Raw genomic sequence first — 18,770 nt, forward strand, 5'->3', positions numbered from 1 at the left:
GGTGAATGATTTGCCCAGAGTCATACAAGATAGTAATTGTCCACGTGACGGAAATCAACAAGCATTTATTAAATATCTACTATGTGCCAGGCATTCTGCTAGATGCTAAGGATACCAAGGCAAAATGGAACAGTCCCTGATCTCAAGGGGTTTACAGTAAAGGCAACGTGCACACATACGGGTATATATAAAACAAATCCCAGATAACCTGGGGGGAGGAAGGAGAGACAGTGGGACCAGCTACTACGGGGACCAGGAAAGACCTTATGCAGAAAGGCCTTATGCTGAGCTAAGTCTGGAAGGAATCCAGGAATTGCAAATATAGAGTCCAGGCTGGAAAGGCATAAAGATGGGAGATGGGGTGTTCTATGTGAGGAATAGCAAGAAAGGAAGTCTATCTTGAACCATAAAGTGCTTAGAGTGGAGTAATGTATGCTATGGCTGGAAAGGCAGGCTGAGGCCCGTCTCTGCCATTAACATGTGGCCTTGAGTAAATTATTTAACCTCTCTGAGCCCTGTCTTCTTGTCTATGAAACAGCCATGATAGATTCATAAAGGTGTAAGAGTTTAGAGGTCATCTTATAGCTTCCCTGTCAACCTCAGAAGATTACTGTGGGGATCATGAGATGAGACAGTGCTTTGAACATTGTAAAGTGCTACAGAACAGTATTATGTTGATGTTTGTTTGCATCTTTGAATCTGTCTTTGTCCCCATTGGCAGGATCCCAAAGCTGTCAATGTCAAAGATTTGGGATTATCTACTGTTTTGTCTTTGTTGTCCTCTATTAGCACAGAGAATTAATTACAGTTTTGAAGGTTTTAGAAATGAATTTTACCTAGTAGAACATATTTGGTAGGTCCAAAATTAAAGTGTAACTTGTGTTTACTTCTGGTAATCAGGACTTAGGTTACATGATCTTCAAAAATGAGTTTAATATTTTTAAAAGTCATTTAAGCTTTGTGATATTTAAATTTTATATTTCATATTTCCAAATAAGGGTGATTTAAATCCTCATGTTCTATGATGTCATATTTCTTTCTGAAGCTGATAGAATGCATAAAATGAGAGGAATCACCTGGGTTAGAGTTTTCCTATTTGCCAATTCAATATGGTCAAGATGTATCTCTTAAGTAGGAAAAAATGGAAGGGTTGTATTAGATTTCCTAAACTTAAAGAATGAACGAAGCACTTACAAGTACAAAGTATTCTGCTAAGCGCTGGAGATCCAAATAGAAGAAGGCAGTTTCTGCTCATCAGGAGCTCTCAATCCATTTAGGAAGACAACGCATAAGGAAGTCTTCATCTGCAAGTCAGATGGAAAAGTCCTATGGTCCTTAGGGTACAGTGACAAATATAGTAATGCCTCTTTTAAAGTTGTTCTCATGTCACTGATCAAATCCCATCAGTTTCTGATGTTGAACCATTTGACAGTGCCAAAGATTTTGGTAATAGGAATTCTCTTCTTAGGGTCTTCAATAGATATGACAATTTGTGTACCTGCGAGAGCAGTTCCCAGGTGGCATTCCCACAGGGATTGTTTCCTAGGATGGTGGCTGAGGTGAGCTATCCTTTTAGTAGAGGGGAAGTGGTGTTGATAAACTGACCTGCCCAGCACATACTTCCTCTCGTCCCTCCCCCAGGGTACCTTGCTGCTTCAGCTAGGCTGGCTTGCCAGACTCATGAGTGGCAGTTGGTTGGCAATTGTTGAGGATGGCTGGCCCCTCCTCCACAGGAGATAATGGCTGTGAAGGCTAGGCTGGAAGCAGGACCAATAGTCTGGTGGGGAAGGGTGCTGCCATTCCTAAAGTTCCTGTTGGTGACAGTTTGGTTAGCAGTTGCTGGTGGGTAATAAGGAAGGTAGGTTCCCCTCTCCACAATGATTTCCCCCCTCTATGTAGCTGTGGGAGCTGAGCTGGAAGCAGGTCTGGGGCTTTGGGGGACACTGCTATTCCCAAGGCTTTTGGGCTCAGGGGGCTGGGTTGTTTCTGTCGGGATCTGTGGAAGGAGGGTGGGTAAGGTAATGGTGGTTCTCCTTGTCCGTCACAAGCTGCCTCCCGCTTCTCCCCAGGCCCTTTTAAGTGACAGTTGTTTGGCAGTTGGTGGGGATAGATGGCCCCTTCTCCTCAGAAGCCATTTGCCCAGAGAACAGCTCTAAGGACTGAGCCAACAGCAGGACCAGTTGTACTGTGATTATAACTACTCACAGTAAAGAGAATGTGCATAAGGTTACCGACTGTAAACATGGCAACTGCGATCAAACTTTTGTTACACAGATGGAAGTCCTGAAGGGTTGAGGCAGAAATAGAAATAGAACCCTTGACTCTCCAGTTCAGTCTCCTGTTGTATTGTGTTGTGGCTCTCAAATTATTCTGTATGTGATGTTAGGGATAGGGACTGGGCCTTTGGGGAACTCCCGGTGAGAAAACTCCCTCTACCAATACAGGTTGACTCCTCTGAAACTTACAGTGTTAGTGAGCTGCATAAGAGCACTGAGCAGTTTATTAACTCTTTTTTTTTTTTTTTTTTTTACCGTAAGAAGGGTTGGGATTGTCTTATCGGTGTAACAAACATTTAGAAGCAGCTAAGTTGCTGGTTAAATGGAACACTTCTTAAATTAGAGTTAGGAAGATGTAAGTTTGAAATCCACTAAGGCAAGTTGCTTACCTTTCTCAGCCTCAGTTTCCTTATCTGCAAAATGGGAATCTGAAAGAATTGTTGTGAGGACTGAATAGAAGGATAGCTTAAGTGCTTTGCAAGCCTTAAAGTGCTGTGTAAATGTCAGCTATGCATAGATACATAAGACAATGGAGAGGTTTATAACGGAGAAGGAGAAAGTTAGATGAACATAGATCGATCAATAAAGCACCTCATATATCCCAGCCACTGGGCAAGACTGGTGGATATGGAATAAACAAAATGATGATAAAAATAAAACAAAAGCATTGTAAAGTGTTAAACTATCAACCGGTGAGGGCTGACTGTGGACCCAGGACAGGCAGGTGGTGAAGCAGCGTGCCAACCCCAGAGGCAAGAAGATGCCTCTTCATGAGTTCAAATCTGGCCTCAGATACTTACTAGCTGTGTGACCCTCGGCAAGTCACTTAACCCTGTTTGCCTCAGTTTCCTCATCTGTCAAATGAGTTGGAGAAGGAAATAGTAAACTGCTCCATTATCTTTGCCAAGAAAACCCCAAATGGAGTCATGAAAAGTCAGATGTGACTGAAAAACAAATGACAACAAAACTATGGCCCCAGTCCTTTTCTAGGTGGTAATGACTCTGATTGATTCACTGAATGTTTGACAATGAGATACTGTGTTTCTCAAACCAATACTCTATTTGAATTTACATACTGGTGCCCTATGCATGTGGGTTTACTCTGCTTAAATCCCTTTTACCAGCTCAGTGCCTCCATTGCACAAAATCTGCGCTGTTCAAAAATTCTGATCTGGACACTAGTAGGACTCTTCCATGCTTAAATGCTTGGTTAAGAGAAATCCAGTTTACTGCGATGTCCAGAATTTTATACAGAATTTGCCACTTTTATTTTTAAAACTGCTTGTTTCTGTTCCATACTGTGTCATTGAGGTTGAAAAAATATGCATTAACTCATACCAAAATTTACTTCAGACCTTTTGATTTAATAGACTCTTGTTATCGGAGGTGAGTTACCAAGTAGTTTTGGGGAGATATTAGAGATTGGCATGCCAGGGAAACATTTGCAAAACAGAATCAGAATTTGAATCAGTGTTAAAATAGAAAGAAAACTCTGCTATCTTTGGGCTGAAATAATGCAACCTAAAAGTTGCACATCTGAAGATCATTATTGGGATGCAGTTCAGGAGTTTTAAGGAAAACAGAATATCCTTGTAGGGGAGGGAACAAGAGATGCTCCCTCAGTCCTTTCCTGAAGGGTTTCAAGATGTCTGTTGCTTCCGTTGCCTATTTTCAATTCTGAATCTAATGATGAAGGATAAGAGGGAAAAAATTAAAACTGCCACCAGGATTCCTGAAATATTTCTCAGCCATCCTCCCCCATGCCCTTTGGCAAATTTACTCAGTGTCTATGCATGTAATATCTCTTTATCTGTAAGTTACTGCAATACTTCAAGCATCGGTGATTTAGTAATCAGTGTAGGTAACTCCCTCCATCGAGGCAGATTGCAACCCCTCTGTGGCCACATGGACAGCCTTTGTGAGTTGCTGAGGATGAGGCACATGTCCATGTACAGGCATGCTGGTGAGGAACCTCTTTGAACTTAGCTAAAAAGATAGGTATTATATCTTACCAGTCAGTAAATAAGCATTTATGAAGTGCCTGCTATGTGTCGGGTACCATACTTGAAGCCTTTCTTGCTTGAGTAGGACCTTCTAGAACTCATACTCTGCTGGGATAGCGTTTGAGGACCTAGGGTCACCAATGCCCCATGATGAAGCATCGGAATGGGACTTTGGAAGGGAAAACTGCAAAATTTATATATGTTTATACATATATATGCATATATGTATACACATACACACATAGATGTTACATACAGATATGTGTGTATATGTATATACATTTACACACAATAAAATTATATATAATAAAAGAAAAAAGCTATCATTTGAGATATGGGAATTTGTCCCATAAATTGCGTTGAAATTCATGAATAAAAGAAGGAAACTGAGACTGGAATACGTCCTGGTGCACTAAGAAAGGTGGGGTTAGCAGTGGTCAGTAGGAAGATGTCTGCGTGTTATCTACAGTGTTTCAGGGCAGTCTCCATTTAGTGTTCAGAGATTGCCTGCCCTTGTGTGGGCATAGTCACGTAAAAATGAATATGCAAAATGTCCTGGTGTTGCACCTGCCTCCCTGCCCCCTCCATGGTGACCAGCGGGAGTTGGGAAGGGATTGGACAAAACCACCAAGCCAAGACTGTCTGCCTGTGTTTTGTTTCCCACTTGGGATATTCCCGGTGGGCCTGGAGAGCCCAGTGAAGGCATTAACATTCATATTTACAGCTCTCAGCATCAGAAGATGCTAGAGAGGGATTAAGGCATGAAGGGGATGTGACAGCGAGAAGGTGGATAAGTGACATAAAAGGAAGTGTTGCCAGAGGGGGGAAAAAAGAATCTAATGACTACTTATGTGGGAACACAGTGAGACATGAAAAAAAAAACAAAAACAAGAAGATAGCATGTGTACATTCATTTGTTCAACAAATACTTATTCCTTGCTCAGCCTGTAAGTGTGTGTGCTGGGGCCTTGTTTTTCCTAAAACAGAGAGACATGATCCCTGCTTTCAAGAGGAATACAAAATGCAGTCAGCAGAAAACCTTACAGCAATCATAGATGTGGGGGAAAGACTTAGACATTATAACACAGCTAACGTTTCTAGAGTGTTTTAGAGTTTTGCAAAGCACTTTTGAGTTCTCATTTGAGCATTTGAGGTAGGTGCTATTATCTCCATTTTATGGAAGAACAATCCGAGGCTAAGAAAAGATAGGTGGCTGCCCAGGATCACAAAGCAGGTGGGCATTTGAGGCAGGATTCAAATTCACGTCTCCCTGGCACTACTTCCATCATGCTATCCGCTATAGCACCAGCAACCAGAGATGACATGATGCTAGAACCTCACTGGAGTGTGTGGTTTGATTATAGATGGTGTAGGGCAGTGGTGTCAGGCATCAGCAGGGTGACTAAACAGTATAATTAGGATCCCTGTGGGCTGCATATGGAGTTAGAAAACCATGCGGTAACATTACGTATGTTCTATTGTATTTTTAATTTATTTTATTAAATATTTCCTAATTACATTCTAATCTGGTCAGGGACTCACTCGGTTGTGTTGCTGGCAGCCTGGGGGCCTCCTTGTATTTGACACTTGTGGTGTGGATATGGTACAGGTACATGCTGGATCCCCAATTTACTTTTTCCTCTGTATTGGAGTATGGCCTCTGGACTCTCGTGTAGGGGCTAGGAGGGTACATTGAGTAGTAAGGAATTTCTTTTTACATCTCCTGTGACTCTAGCTCAGCTCTGGTGAAAGAACCTTGAAATTCGAGTTGTTGGGTGTTGCTTCTTCATTTCTCAGTCAAATGAATTGAGATGGAAGTGTGGGATATGCAAACATTGTGCGCTCTTTGGCCACACCTGGCTCCTTCCTGGTAACAGTGTGACAGGTAGAAGAGTAAAGCTTCAATGCATCTTATTCCTGACTCATTATGATTTGATTTCAGCTATAATGTCTCTAAGGCAAGAATGCGAAGGATTATTGTCTAGACCACAGTAATTAGTAATTAATAGATAGAAATAAAATAGAAAAATAGATAATAGGTAAATTAGTAATTAATAGATAACAGATTGAAGATCAGAGAAGAAATGAGACATGAAAAATGTTATCTTCTACTCTGTACGGTTCTGTTATCACAGTGGATACTCAATCTGTTATAGACTGATTTGTATACAAATAAGGCCTTTTTTTAAGAAAAATGAATGTCTGTCTTGTTGTATATGTTCCTCGAGGAAACTTTTTTTTGTCATTTGTTGACCAGACACAGGGATAAGATTTTGCAGCAGATCCTTGAAACCTCAGAATTTTCACTCACCATTTTCTTTTAGGACACTTAACTGTAAACTCAGGATCTCTGGGCTATTTTGTCTGTTCTGTTCATGGGGGTTTGTTTCCACTGAATTTTATTCCTCTTATTAAACAGCTGCTCCAGCATCAGGGCCATCCCTGCCATCCACCGTACCCTCATCTGGTTTGGGTAAGACTTCTGCAGGGACCACCGACCCAGAAGAGGCCACGAGACTGCTGGCCGAGAAAAGGCGGCTCGCTCGGGAACAGAGAGAAAAGGAAGAACGGGAGAAGAAGGAGAGGGAGGAGCTTGAAAGGTAAAGGGGCAGAGTTGCTTTGGGTAAGGGTCTTCCATAAAGTCACATCTGAGGGATGAATGGACTAAGCCTTAAACACTGATACCAGCTAAGTTTTTAAAATGAAGGTGGCAGGTATTTGCCTCGTGCTCTAAAGTTTACAAATCATAAATCATCTCCTTTGATCCTCACAAAAACCCTGGAAGGGAGGTGCCATTATTATCTCCATTTTACAGATGAGAAAACTGAGGCCGAGATAGTTTAAGTGACTTACCCAGAGTCACGCAACTAGTGTCTGAAGCAGGATTTGAACTCAGGTCCTCTTGATTCCAAGTCCAAATTAGCTATTTCAGAAGCATTAGTAAGTAGTATTCATCTATCCATTTGGTGCTTTTTTTTAAATGTATAAAATAAATACGAATTGTCTTCTTGTGAAGAAACTTCTAGCTTATATAAAACACTTAAATGCTCCTAGATTCCTGTGGCAGTTTGCTCAGACCTTATCCCAAGATGCTAATGAGTTCAAGTCAACCAATTCCTTCCTCACCTGAGCCAGGTCGTTTTTCCCTATGGCACAGGGGCAAGCTATCTTTAACTCTGGCCAGGAACTCTGCAAGTGCCTACCCTTGGGCACCAGCATGGGATAGGGTAATGAGTGCTGGCTCCGGAGCAGCAGACCTTAGCTTCAGAACCAGCGTTGCCACTTTCTACGAGCGTGACTTTAGGCAGGTCACTTAACCCGTCTGGGCCTCGGTTGACTCACTTGTAAAACAAAGGGAATGATCCCTTCCAGGTCCAAATACATGATCCTGTGATTATGGGATTAGGATTCCACTCTTAAATTATCAGGCAGTATGACCCAATGGGCAGCTAGGTGGCACAGTGGATAGAGTGCAGGGCCTGGAGTCAGGGAGGCCCGAGTTCAAATCAGGCCTCGGATACTTCCTAGCTGTGTCACCCTCGGCAAGTCACTTAACTCTATCCTATTTACCTCAGTTTTCTCTTTTGTAAAATGAGCTCGAGAAGGAAATGACAAACCGCTGTAGTGTCTTTTGCCAAAAAAAACCCCAAATGGGATTTCAAAGAGTCAGACGTAACTGAAAATGACTCAATGACAACGATCAGCCCATTAGGAATGATTGGTCAGTGAAAATCCACCTCAATTACTGGCAAACAACTTAAGATTCATACTCTTGGGTGAAAAATAGTCATCAGGCCCTTGTATCCATGAACTGGTTTTGCTGAATTTCTTTGAAATGAAAAGTTTCAAATTAGTGACTGAAGAAGCATAGCATTAGATAAATCTCAACCTTGGAAGATAGTCAGATCTCTGAACCTTTGTGACCTCCCGTAACGTACATCAGATAACCTGTTCCCCCTGGACTGTCACACATCTCCCTGAGACCTTCACATTTTGTCCTTTATTGCTATTCGATGTGTCCAGTGGAGATTTTCTGCCAGTCACATGAGTAAATTATCTTGGTGATAAACCACAACCCGGGCCTCCTTCAGGCGACAATTTGTCCCATCCGTTCCCAGGAGGAAGAAGGAGGAATTAGCTCAGAGAGTAGCTGAAGAAAGAGCTCGTCGAGAGGAGGAAGCCCGAAGGCTAGAGGCGGAGAGGGAGCAAGAACAGGCCCGGGAGAGGGTGGAACAGCTGCGGCGGCAAGCGGAAGAGCGAGAGCGACGAGAGAAAGAAGAAATGGAGCGGGTCCAGAGACAGGTATGCAGGCACTAGGAAGGGGCTGGATAACATGGGTGGGGAACTTGCGGCCTCGAGGCTGCCCATGGCCCTCTGAGTCCTCACGTGTGGCCCATTCACACAAAGGGCTGTGCTTGAGGACCTAGAGGGCCACGTGCGGCCCCGAGGCCGCAGGTTCCCCAAACCCTGGGCTAGGAACTCCCAAGTGGCCCCTTCCCTTCTGTCTCGGGTTCAGTGAAAAAAAAAGTGTTATTACAATTGTGTTATTACTACTACTGCTATCATTATGCACAGGAGGCATCATGGTAGAGTGGAAAGATGGCTGACTTTGGAGTTAGAGCACCAGGGTGTAAATCCTTCCCCGTCTCATTTCTTGTGTGATCTTGGGCAGGTCACTTCACCTCTGTATTTCTTTATCTGTAAAAATAAATCATTGGACTAGATGGCTTCCGAGGTCTCTTCTGGCTCTAGATCTATGATAATGTGCCAGATTTCAAATAATCCCAAAAGGAAGTTACTGTATTTTTCATCGTTATCAACAGAGACGGACTGTGTTGTTCAGTCACGTGCGACTCTTCACTGTCCCATTTGGGGCTTTCTTGGCAAAGATACTGGAGCATTTTGCCATTTCCTTTTCCAGCTCATTTGACAAATGAGGAAACTGAGGCAAACAGGGTTAAGTGATTTGCCCAGTGACACACGTAATAGGCGTCTGGGGTTAGATTTGAACTCGGGTCTTCCCGACTCCAGGCGCAGCACTCTGTCTTTCCATCTTTTCTCCTGCTTTGCCCTCACTCTATTTCTATGAGGTTGGTAGAAGTAGGTAGAAAGCCTCCCATTTGATGGTAAAACAAAGGACATTCTTTCCGTTCAGAGAGAAGAAGAAGCCCGCCTACGAGAGGAAGCCGAGAGGGTTCGACAAGAACGAGAAATGCATTTCCAAAGAGAAGAGCAGGCCCGCTTAGAAAGGAAGAAGGTAACTAGACGCGCTGCTTACGGCAAGTTTGCACACAGAGTTCTGGCTACATATGTTTTCTATAGATTTAGATATCTGAAGGAGATCTAGACAAAGCCACTTTTCCATCCCCGACCCCTAAACAAGTCCACTGTTCAACAGTCCCAGGAAAAAAAGAACCTTTTCTCTTTCCATTAATAATCCATCCCGATGCTTGGTAACCGTCACTGTAGGGACATTGTTTCCTGTGTCTAACCTAACTCCATACCACAGTTCATAAGTGAGACTCTTTTTGAGTCCCTTTGCTTACCCTCTTCTGCTCAATACCTGGTGTGGGACCTCTGTCGCTTCTTGGCAGAGCTGGGAGACTATGGTCAGGGAGTATTGCATATGCTGCTAGGGGTGACTGGTGCGTGTTTGTTGGTTTTGCTGAATTGCTTTTTCCCCTCTCTTTCTTTGTTACAACAATTGGCTCACTGGGTAGGGGAAGAGAGAGGGGCCTATTTGAAAATGAAAGTGATATAAAAACAAAAGATATCGATATGCATTTTTTTTAATGTGTGAGCACAGTCCCGGCACACATTTGGGACACGCCTATTGATGGTCTCCTCCAAAAATAGCACAAAGGTCTGAAAACGTTACTGATGTCCTTCATTTCTAAAATGTGCTAGGCTCGTTCTATTTCTAGTTCTAACTCCGGCTTACTGTTTCTTCTCTGGTAGCGACTTGAAGAAATTATGAAAAGAACCAGGAGAACAGAAGCTACAGATAAGGTAACGGCATGCTTTCTTCCTGTCTTAGAGTAGGTTATTTTTTTTTCTTTGCTTGTTTTCCATTATTATTCTCATTTACAAATTAATGTATTTTCCTTTGTAGAAAGCTAATGACCAGAGAAATGGAGACATAGCCAAGGGAGATACTACAGGTGAAACAGGTATTTACTTCACTGTCCTTTCAAAGACACCCAGAAATATAATGGGATCATATGATCACGTGTTTAGAGTGGAGGGAGACCCCAAAGACCATATAAACCAACCTTTTCCTTTTATAAAGCAATTGAGGCCCAAGGAATCTGTGATTTGCCTAGGATCATGTAGATAGTAAGTGACAGAGCTGGGATTTGATGCCAAGTCCCCTGGGTTCAACTTTCTTTCCACTGTGCCACCAGATGGATGAATTTAGAAGTTGTATATTCATTGTCTTCAAGAAGTTTTTTGTTGTTTTAAAAAAAAATTTGAAATCATGTAGTATCTCAATTAGAAGCATTCTTACAGATCAAAAACGCCACTCTCATGGTGGAATCTTGACCGCTACAGGACACTTCTAGGGAAGGAGAGGTCATTGCTTTTCTTTTAAATGAATTAAATGCAGGATGATAACAAGGGTCTGTTTTGTGTTAACTGAAATTTCATTTGCTACTTACCATGAGATGGAACGTCAAAACATTCTTCATCTCCAAGAACTTTTAACTTGCTTATTTTGGCAATTTGTGCTTGAGGCTGATGTCTAAAAAAGGCCTTTCTGGGTTGGCTATTCTTCTGGCATTAGGACGGTTTTATCATTAAGAATTTGTTGGATTTTTTAATAGAAGTTCTGTTTTTAATAGCTTAGTCATGCAAATACAGGCAGTCCTTAACTTATAATCAGGTTTTATTCTGAAGAAGCAAACAACTTCTATAAATGAGCTTTTAGGAGGTATTTTCCCACCGAAACAGTGCTATATCTAATGGTTAGGTTCCCAAGCCAGCCTGCAAAAGGCCATTTAACCCATAATGTGTCTCAAAAGTATGATTGTACTGTTCGGAATATTCTAAAAGGTAACAGCTGGGGCAGCTAGGCACTGCAGTAGATAGAGCGCTGGCCCTGGAGTCAGGAGGACCTGGGTTTAAATTTGACATTTACTAACAGTGTGACCCTAGGCAAGTCACTTAACCTTAATTGTCTCCAAGAAAAGGCATCAACACACATACCCCTCCACTGTACAATTCCTCTGTCTCTCCCTCTCCCCCCAACCCCCATATAATCTCTTTCCGCCTGTTTTACTACCTCCAGCCTTCTGGCTAACAGAAGAAGGGATACTCCCAACCTTAAAACACTAACCTGTAAACACCAAGAAGACACAGGCCATATATCCTGTCTAAACTTTGTATCTAACCTAAGTACATTTCTCTGCATATAGAAGGCAGATGGTTAATGTTTGTAGAATCTAGATGGGAGCTGTCATGGCCTGTGGCAGAGACTCCAGCAGAGCGTGGACCTGGGATTTGGAAATATTGGGGGATAGGGACTGTAACAGCAAGCACCCTGGCATACCCAGGATGGCCTGTTAGCACAGGTTCTTTAATTTGCTTTACTAGGAAAGATAGCTTTTTAGGGTTCAACAGTCTTCTTTAATTATATTCATTAGCTCAGGGGAAAAGTCAGCACACTGAACAGCAGAGAAATTAGACCAACAGACAGGGCTCTGACTGCCTGAATCAAAGCAGTATTGCTGAACACTTTACATACACCACTGGATTGAGAGAGCCTTTACATCTGAGCAGTCCGGGGTGAGGGCGTGGGGGCACGTGGGGTGTGAACATGGGGCTACTCAGAGTCTCAACCAGGGAATCACAAGGCCCTTCTCATAAGCGAACCCTCAAAGCAAAACTTCACATCAGAGTGTGTTTGTATGTATGTATGTATATGGATCTATATGTGTGTATATGTATATATGTGTGTATTGTGTATATACATATGTATGTGTGTGTGTATACACATACATATATTTTTGGCCAGTAGGTTCAGAGCCAGAAGGCATCACAACCCTCATGACTCTGTCTGATTAGCTTAGTATCAAAAGGTATGAAAGCCTTCCTCCAAGCAAGCCTCCCCTAAGTAAGCTTCCCTCAATGGGCTCCACATGAGGTCTGTTAATGGGCAGGGAAGATCTTACATCTCATTAACATTACAGGGGCCAATTGTAATCTCTAGGAAAAGTTCCTCATATATTAGGCCCTTTTTCTGAGGGACAGAAAGATTGCCACGTGTTGAATCTGAGCTTTCTCTTTGTCCCATTCTACTATACTAACAGGATGAAGTTTGTATGTAAACAGATCTCTTTATGTAGATGTATGTATGTGTGTATCTATGAAATTTGTATGTATATACATATGTACACATGCATATATACATATATAGATGTATATGCACATATATGTATGAGTGCACATGCACTCATATGCCCATCCATGCACATACATGTATTCGTGTGTGTGTGTGTGTGAGCAGGAAGGGATAAAAACCCTTGACTGAAATGCAGCTTGTAGATTATCTCTGGGTATCATTTATCTGAGTCTGTCCTTACCCTCTAAATCTAATTGTTTCGTATGATGCTCGGAACGTCAATAGGTTCCACTAAGATCTGTTGCACAAAGTCTTCTGATACTCTCAGTGTTTTTTGCTTTGTGAATTTCAGTGGCTTCAGCCTCCCCATGTTCAAGACCAGCTGCTTCATGGCTGCAGTTCCCAGGGTCTCTGCAGCTCCTACAGCTTTGCTTTAAACCTGGCACTTAAATCTGTGACAGATTGCAAAATGAACCCCCTGAAATTGCCGTGTTGTTCTCTTATTTACAACTCTAGCCAAAAGCGGCCACAGATTTGCTTGAAACCCTGCTCCCTGGTTGGCACAGCTATGAGTAAACAGCTGCAGGCCTTTGAATCTTACCCTAAATTCTGGGATCAGATTTCTCAGTGGTTTATATCATTGGCTCCAAATTAAGCTCTAATAGCGCTGAATCTTACAGTGGCACACTTGGGCACAAAAATTCCTGCCTTACAAGATGTTAAGAATTCAAAACAAATACATCTTGAGATTTTCAAAATTTCTTTTTTTGATGACTTGCACTGAAATGTGAAGGAATGGCTTATCAAGTGCAAGCCTATGGAGGGCTACATTACTTCCATTTTATGATATGATCTTAATCAAAAATCACACAATTGTTTCTGTTTTAGCATTACATACATTTTTTGCTAGATAACTATAATTGCTGTTTATATAGCACATTACGCCATTTCATTTGGCTCTGTTGGGTGGGTATGCTATGTGTGTATCAGAGGCTTGATTTTTTTTTTTTGTTAATTCCATTTTCTTCATCTCTGTGGATATACCCAGGGTTATCACCACTTCCATGTGTGACAGACTCTTCACAGAATGGGGAACCAGTGACTAGCCCACATCAGATAACAATGACCATGGACAGGTGAGTTCAGCGAGCAGTGGATGCTTTGGGGGTCCTTGAAAAATTATTTTTGGCCACAAGGGAGACTTTTTTTTTTTTGCAGCTATGTATCACATATATCTTTCCTTAGGCGTTCTTAAAAAGAAACCTGGCCTTGTATTTTATGTCATCTTTTTGTTTTCTTAGTAATTGCTCATTAAAGCAAAAAGTTTCCATTTCCCTGATGACAAAAGAAAATAATAAAAGCTAGAATTTAGGTCATGCTTTAAGATTTACAAAGAGTTTACATGTCGCTTCATTTCATCCTCATTAGGTACTGTTTATGAAATTTTTGAACTGAATATCTGCTTCTGCATGGGCTGCTCCCATGCCTAGAATAACAGCAACACTAACTGTAATAATAGCTAAAATTTATACGTGCTTTTACATATATTATTTCACCACCACCTACTGGACCCCCCACCCAACCCAGCTCCATTCAAGACTCAGTTCAAGTACAACCTCATTTCCCCAATTGTTAGTCCTTCCCCTCCCCTGACCCTGCCCCACTCCATCATTATGTATTTAGTTGTTATTTATCCTTATTTATCCATGTGCCATCTAGCCCCTTAGCAGACTGAAAGCATCTTGAGAGCAGGGATTTTTTCAGTTGTCTTTGGGTTCCCTGGCGCAAGATAGGCATTGAGTAAATGCTAATTGACGGACTTCACTGAAAACCACAAAAATTGTCTCCTTTTTAACAATAATAACAGTAATCACTAGATTGGAAGCTCTTTGAGGTCAAGGACTGTCTTTTGCCCCTTTTTTGTATCCCCAACACATAGTAGGCACTTAATGTTTATTGATTAATTAATAATGATAATACTAGTAGCAACAGCTAGAATTTATATAGCACTTTAAAGTTTGTAAAGTGCTTTACAAGTACTATCTTATTTGATCCTCCCAGTGATGCTGGGCAGGAGGTTTCATCATCATCCTCGTCCTGTCCTTGCAGTCCACTAAAACCCCTGGACGTTTTTCAAATGAAATATTGCATAGCCATATTCTTTTTAACGTATATTTTTTAAGTTTATTTTTGAAACCTAAACGTGGAGCTTTGCTTCTTTTAGTTGAGCATAATATCCTCATTTCTCATCATGCAGATTAGAAAACAGAGGCAGACAAGTCAAGTGACTTGTCTAGGGTCATACAGCTAGTGTCGAAGGTCTGACTTGGGTCTTCCTGACTCCAGTCAAGTGGTCTATCCACTGCCCCACCTGGCTGCTTTGAACATTTTGTCTATTGGGCAGTTTACATTTCTTTATTTTGGGTTCATCGATTTTCAAAAGAAAATGAGCTAGTAATGTTGCATTACTAGGAAATAAAAATGTTTATTATTTGTATATTTAAATATATCATCTTGGGGCAGCTAGATGGTACAGTGGATAGAGCACCAGCTCTGGAGTCAAGAGGGTCCAAGTTCAAATCCAGTCTGAGACACTTGACACTTATTAGCTGTGTGGCCCTGGGCACGTCACTTAACCTTGATTGCCTCACAAAAAAAAATTTTTTATACACACAGACACACACACAGACATTTTATATACATACATACATATACATATGTATAAAATAACCTGGAATACCAAAGAGAACTGCAAAAGATGACCTAATTAGTTTTTTTCATGTAGCGCAACTTCACCAGGGCCATATACATGCTCTTCACTGATCTGTCAACCTTGAATGATGCCAGATTAAAGCAGAGTGATTCATAAGTTTGTACAATTATAAGTAATTTAAGAAACCCACATTTATATGGTGCATTGATGGCAGTGCCTCTCAGCTAAGACAGGGCAGGTTGTAGCAATTAACTGCCAACAATAGACATGTGATCTGGGAAGTACTCCAGGTTACATGGAGTTCATGTCCTTTTCACTTCCTGTGTATGGATATCAATAATATTTGCAGCCACATTCTTTTAGATGTAAAATGGCAACATATTTTGCGCTTGTTATGTGTATGTATGTATGTGATCATAGAGAATTTATAGAAATTTTTAATAATGCTGTTGAAAGCATCAACAACCCTCTGAACTATAGCCAAGCAAAGGCTGGTAACTAACAAGATTTTGTCTAGCATTTTTCTGATTTCTAGAATTCATTTTTGAAGCATTTAAAATAATCTCTCTCGGTACATCATTCCAATGTAGTAGGAGCTTTCATTTTCTATAGCCAGGACAAGAACCATTAGAAGCTGCTGAGACCAGAAAGTCTTCAAATCATTTTATAATGGTTGATTTTTTTTTCTGCTGTCAAACGTAATTTTCCATAATCCTCTGACAAACACACTTACCCCATATGATGTTCTGTAGTGTGATTGGCACTAATTGGAAGATAGCATCCCACTGTTGGTATCTCTTTATGCCTGTGTAATTGTTACTCCTTGCAAGACTGACAAAATTATCTCTGCCCAGAGTGTCATTAATAATGATCATTCGGCTATGTGGAATAAATGATGCAAAGCCAGTTCATAATTACCTTTGGCATGTATTAGACACTAGCTTTTTCCTCAGTCCAAAGCACACCTTGATTTCTATAGTGTAAGAGCAGACCTGCCTTTCAATGGCTGTCACATACTATCTTATTTACTCTTTAAGGAAATCCTTAATGTTTTTACTGAAAAATAAAAGCACAGATTCCAAAGTGTTCAAAGAACTCTGTACTCAATGGAGGAGGAGATGTAGAATACAGTGATAGTTCTAATATTTGGCTAATAAATGAACTAAATTATACATTAGCTGAGTCTTTTTGCTCCATTAGTATGGCTTTGTCCCTGCTTCAAAGAACTTACCACATGATTCTTTATGAGTAAAGCAGGCCTAAGGCTTAATTATATAATATTGGGGTCATTATCAGATTAATAATACTGAGCCTTTTCTTTTGGGAGGGTCATTTAAAAAGAAAAAAGACGCCACATGCTTGATATGTAACTTTCCATACCTAACAGATATTAATTCTCTTCATGCTCAAGGGGATACTGTATTTTGTAGGCTATGTCACTATATCATGAGGTATTGATTGGTTCTATCCTTAGCAAAATTCTGGAACATATTATCGAATAGTCTGTGATTTTAAAAGAGGTCACAGCTTAATTATGGAAAACTAACACAGGTCTATGGACATAAATCACTCCAAATTTACCTCTTTTTTTTTAAACAAGATTATGAAACAGAAAGACTAGGCATAGTATTTTTGGACTGAAATCCACAGATTGTTGCAGCAAGGCATTTTAGAGGCACAATGGAGAAATGTTAGGTGGATATGTAACTGGTCTAATTACTTTCCAAAAAGTGTGAATCAGTGCACCTGTGTGTAATGGCTCCATTTTGCAGAGGGGGGAACTGGGGCATATGGAGCTTGGATAACTTGCCCAGGGTCATACCGTAGCTAGTGTCTGAGGCAAGATTTGGAAACAAGCATTTCTGACTTCTGAGTCCAGTGATCTTAACCATTATACAGTCTGGCTGCTTGTATTTATACCATTGTGTCTAAACTTGTATTTTTTATATTATAATAATATTCTGAATACCTTCTCCCTCTTCATTGCAGAGGTGAAAGATCCATGAATGTTTTATATTGCATACGTTTTCAAATTTTTTTAACATATTGATTGATTTGGGTGGTTTTTCCCCCTTTTTTCTTTTAAAAAATTCTTCCTTTAAACTCTCTTGGGGGAGGAATATGGGGAGAATTTTAAGTAATGAAAAAAAATAAATTATGTGTGTACACACACACTTATTTAGAAAAAAAAAAAGGACCAGTGTCAATCTGGAAGGTGGCTTCTACTGTACAGCTCCATTCTCAGCTCTGTTCAACATTTTTATCAGTAATTTAGATGAAGATCTAGGTGAGATGGCATGCTTTTCAACTTTGTGAATGGCATAAATCTGAGAGAAATAGATAATAGACTCAAAATCCAAAAAAAAAACCCTTATAATTGGAAAGATAGGACAACTCTAGTAAGAACAAAATGTATGTGGGATAAGTGTAAAATCCTACACCCAGGCTCAAAAAAGCAGCTACACAACGGCAGAATAACAGAGACATAGCTAGAAGCAGGTCACACGGAAAAGATTGAAGGATTGTAGTTGATTGTAAATTCAAGATGAACCAGTACAGTAGTATAGCAGCCAAAAATAGCTACTATAACTTTCAGCTGCATTGGTAGCGGTATATAGTGATGTGCACAGCGAGAGAGTCTGGTATTCCCCTATACTCTGAAGGCATTGAACCACATGACAATATTTTTTTTAATTAAGATTTTTTAGTTTTAGTTTACAACACTCAGTTCCGCATGATTTTGAGTTCCAGATTTTCTTCCCCTCCCTGCCCTCCCCAAGGAGGCATGGCATTTGATATATCTTCTACATATAGCTTCGCATTAAACTTATTTACACAATAGTCAAGTTGTAAAGAAGAATTATGACCGATGGAATGAATCATGAGAAAAAAGAAACAAACACCACCACCACCCCCAAAAAAATAGAGAGAAAAAAAAGGAGAGCAAACAGTTTGCCTCAATCTGCATTCAGACTCCATAGTTCTTTCTCTGGACATAGATAGCTCTCTCCATCATGAGTCCTTTGGAGTTGTCTTTGCACCGCGTAGTGCTGAGAGGAGCCAAGTCTATCAGGGTTAATCATCACAGAATCCATATATCTGTGGTTGTGTATAATGTTCTCCTGGTTCTGCTCCTCTCACTCAGCATTATTATGTAGGTCTTTCCAGGCTATTATGATGTCCGTATCTTCCCCATTTCTTATAGCACAATAGTATTCCATTACCTTCATATACCACAACTTGTTTAGTCATTTCCCAATTTAAGGGCATCCCCTTGATTTCCAATTCTTTGCTACCACAAAAAGAGCTGCTATAAATATTTTTGTACATACGGGTGCCTTTCCCACTTGTGTGATCTCTTTGGGATACAGCCCTAGAAGTGGTATTGCTGGGTCAAAGGGTATGAACATTTTTATAGCCCTTTGGGCATAGTTCCA

General features: G+C 40.8%; 1 protein-coding gene across 6 annotated transcripts in view; it reads left to right on the plus strand.

Moving 5' to 3' along the window:
• MAP7 (microtubule associated protein 7) overlaps positions 1–18,770 on the plus strand; it is a 235,758-nt gene that overhangs the window by 204,522 nt on the left and 12,466 nt on the right. For all 6 annotated transcript variants that reach the window (XM_036766376.1, XM_036766375.1, XM_036766374.1 and 3 more), the window contains 6 exons: positions 6,699–6,879; positions 8,398–8,581; positions 9,435–9,536; positions 10,238–10,288; positions 10,392–10,449; positions 13,669–13,756. In XM_036766376.1, the coding sequence (XP_036622271.1) occupies positions 6,699–6,879; positions 8,398–8,581; positions 9,435–9,536; positions 10,238–10,288; positions 10,392–10,449; positions 13,669–13,756 (664 nt within the window). The remainder of the gene's footprint in view (positions 1–6,698; positions 6,880–8,397; positions 8,582–9,434; positions 9,537–10,237; positions 10,289–10,391; positions 10,450–13,668; positions 13,757–18,770) is intronic.

Source organism: Trichosurus vulpecula, chromosome 7, assembly GCF_011100635.1.
Source record: "Trichosurus vulpecula isolate mTriVul1 chromosome 7, mTriVul1.pri, whole genome shotgun sequence".
Classification (NCBI taxonomy): Eukaryota; Metazoa; Chordata; class Mammalia; order Diprotodontia; family Phalangeridae; genus Trichosurus; species Trichosurus vulpecula.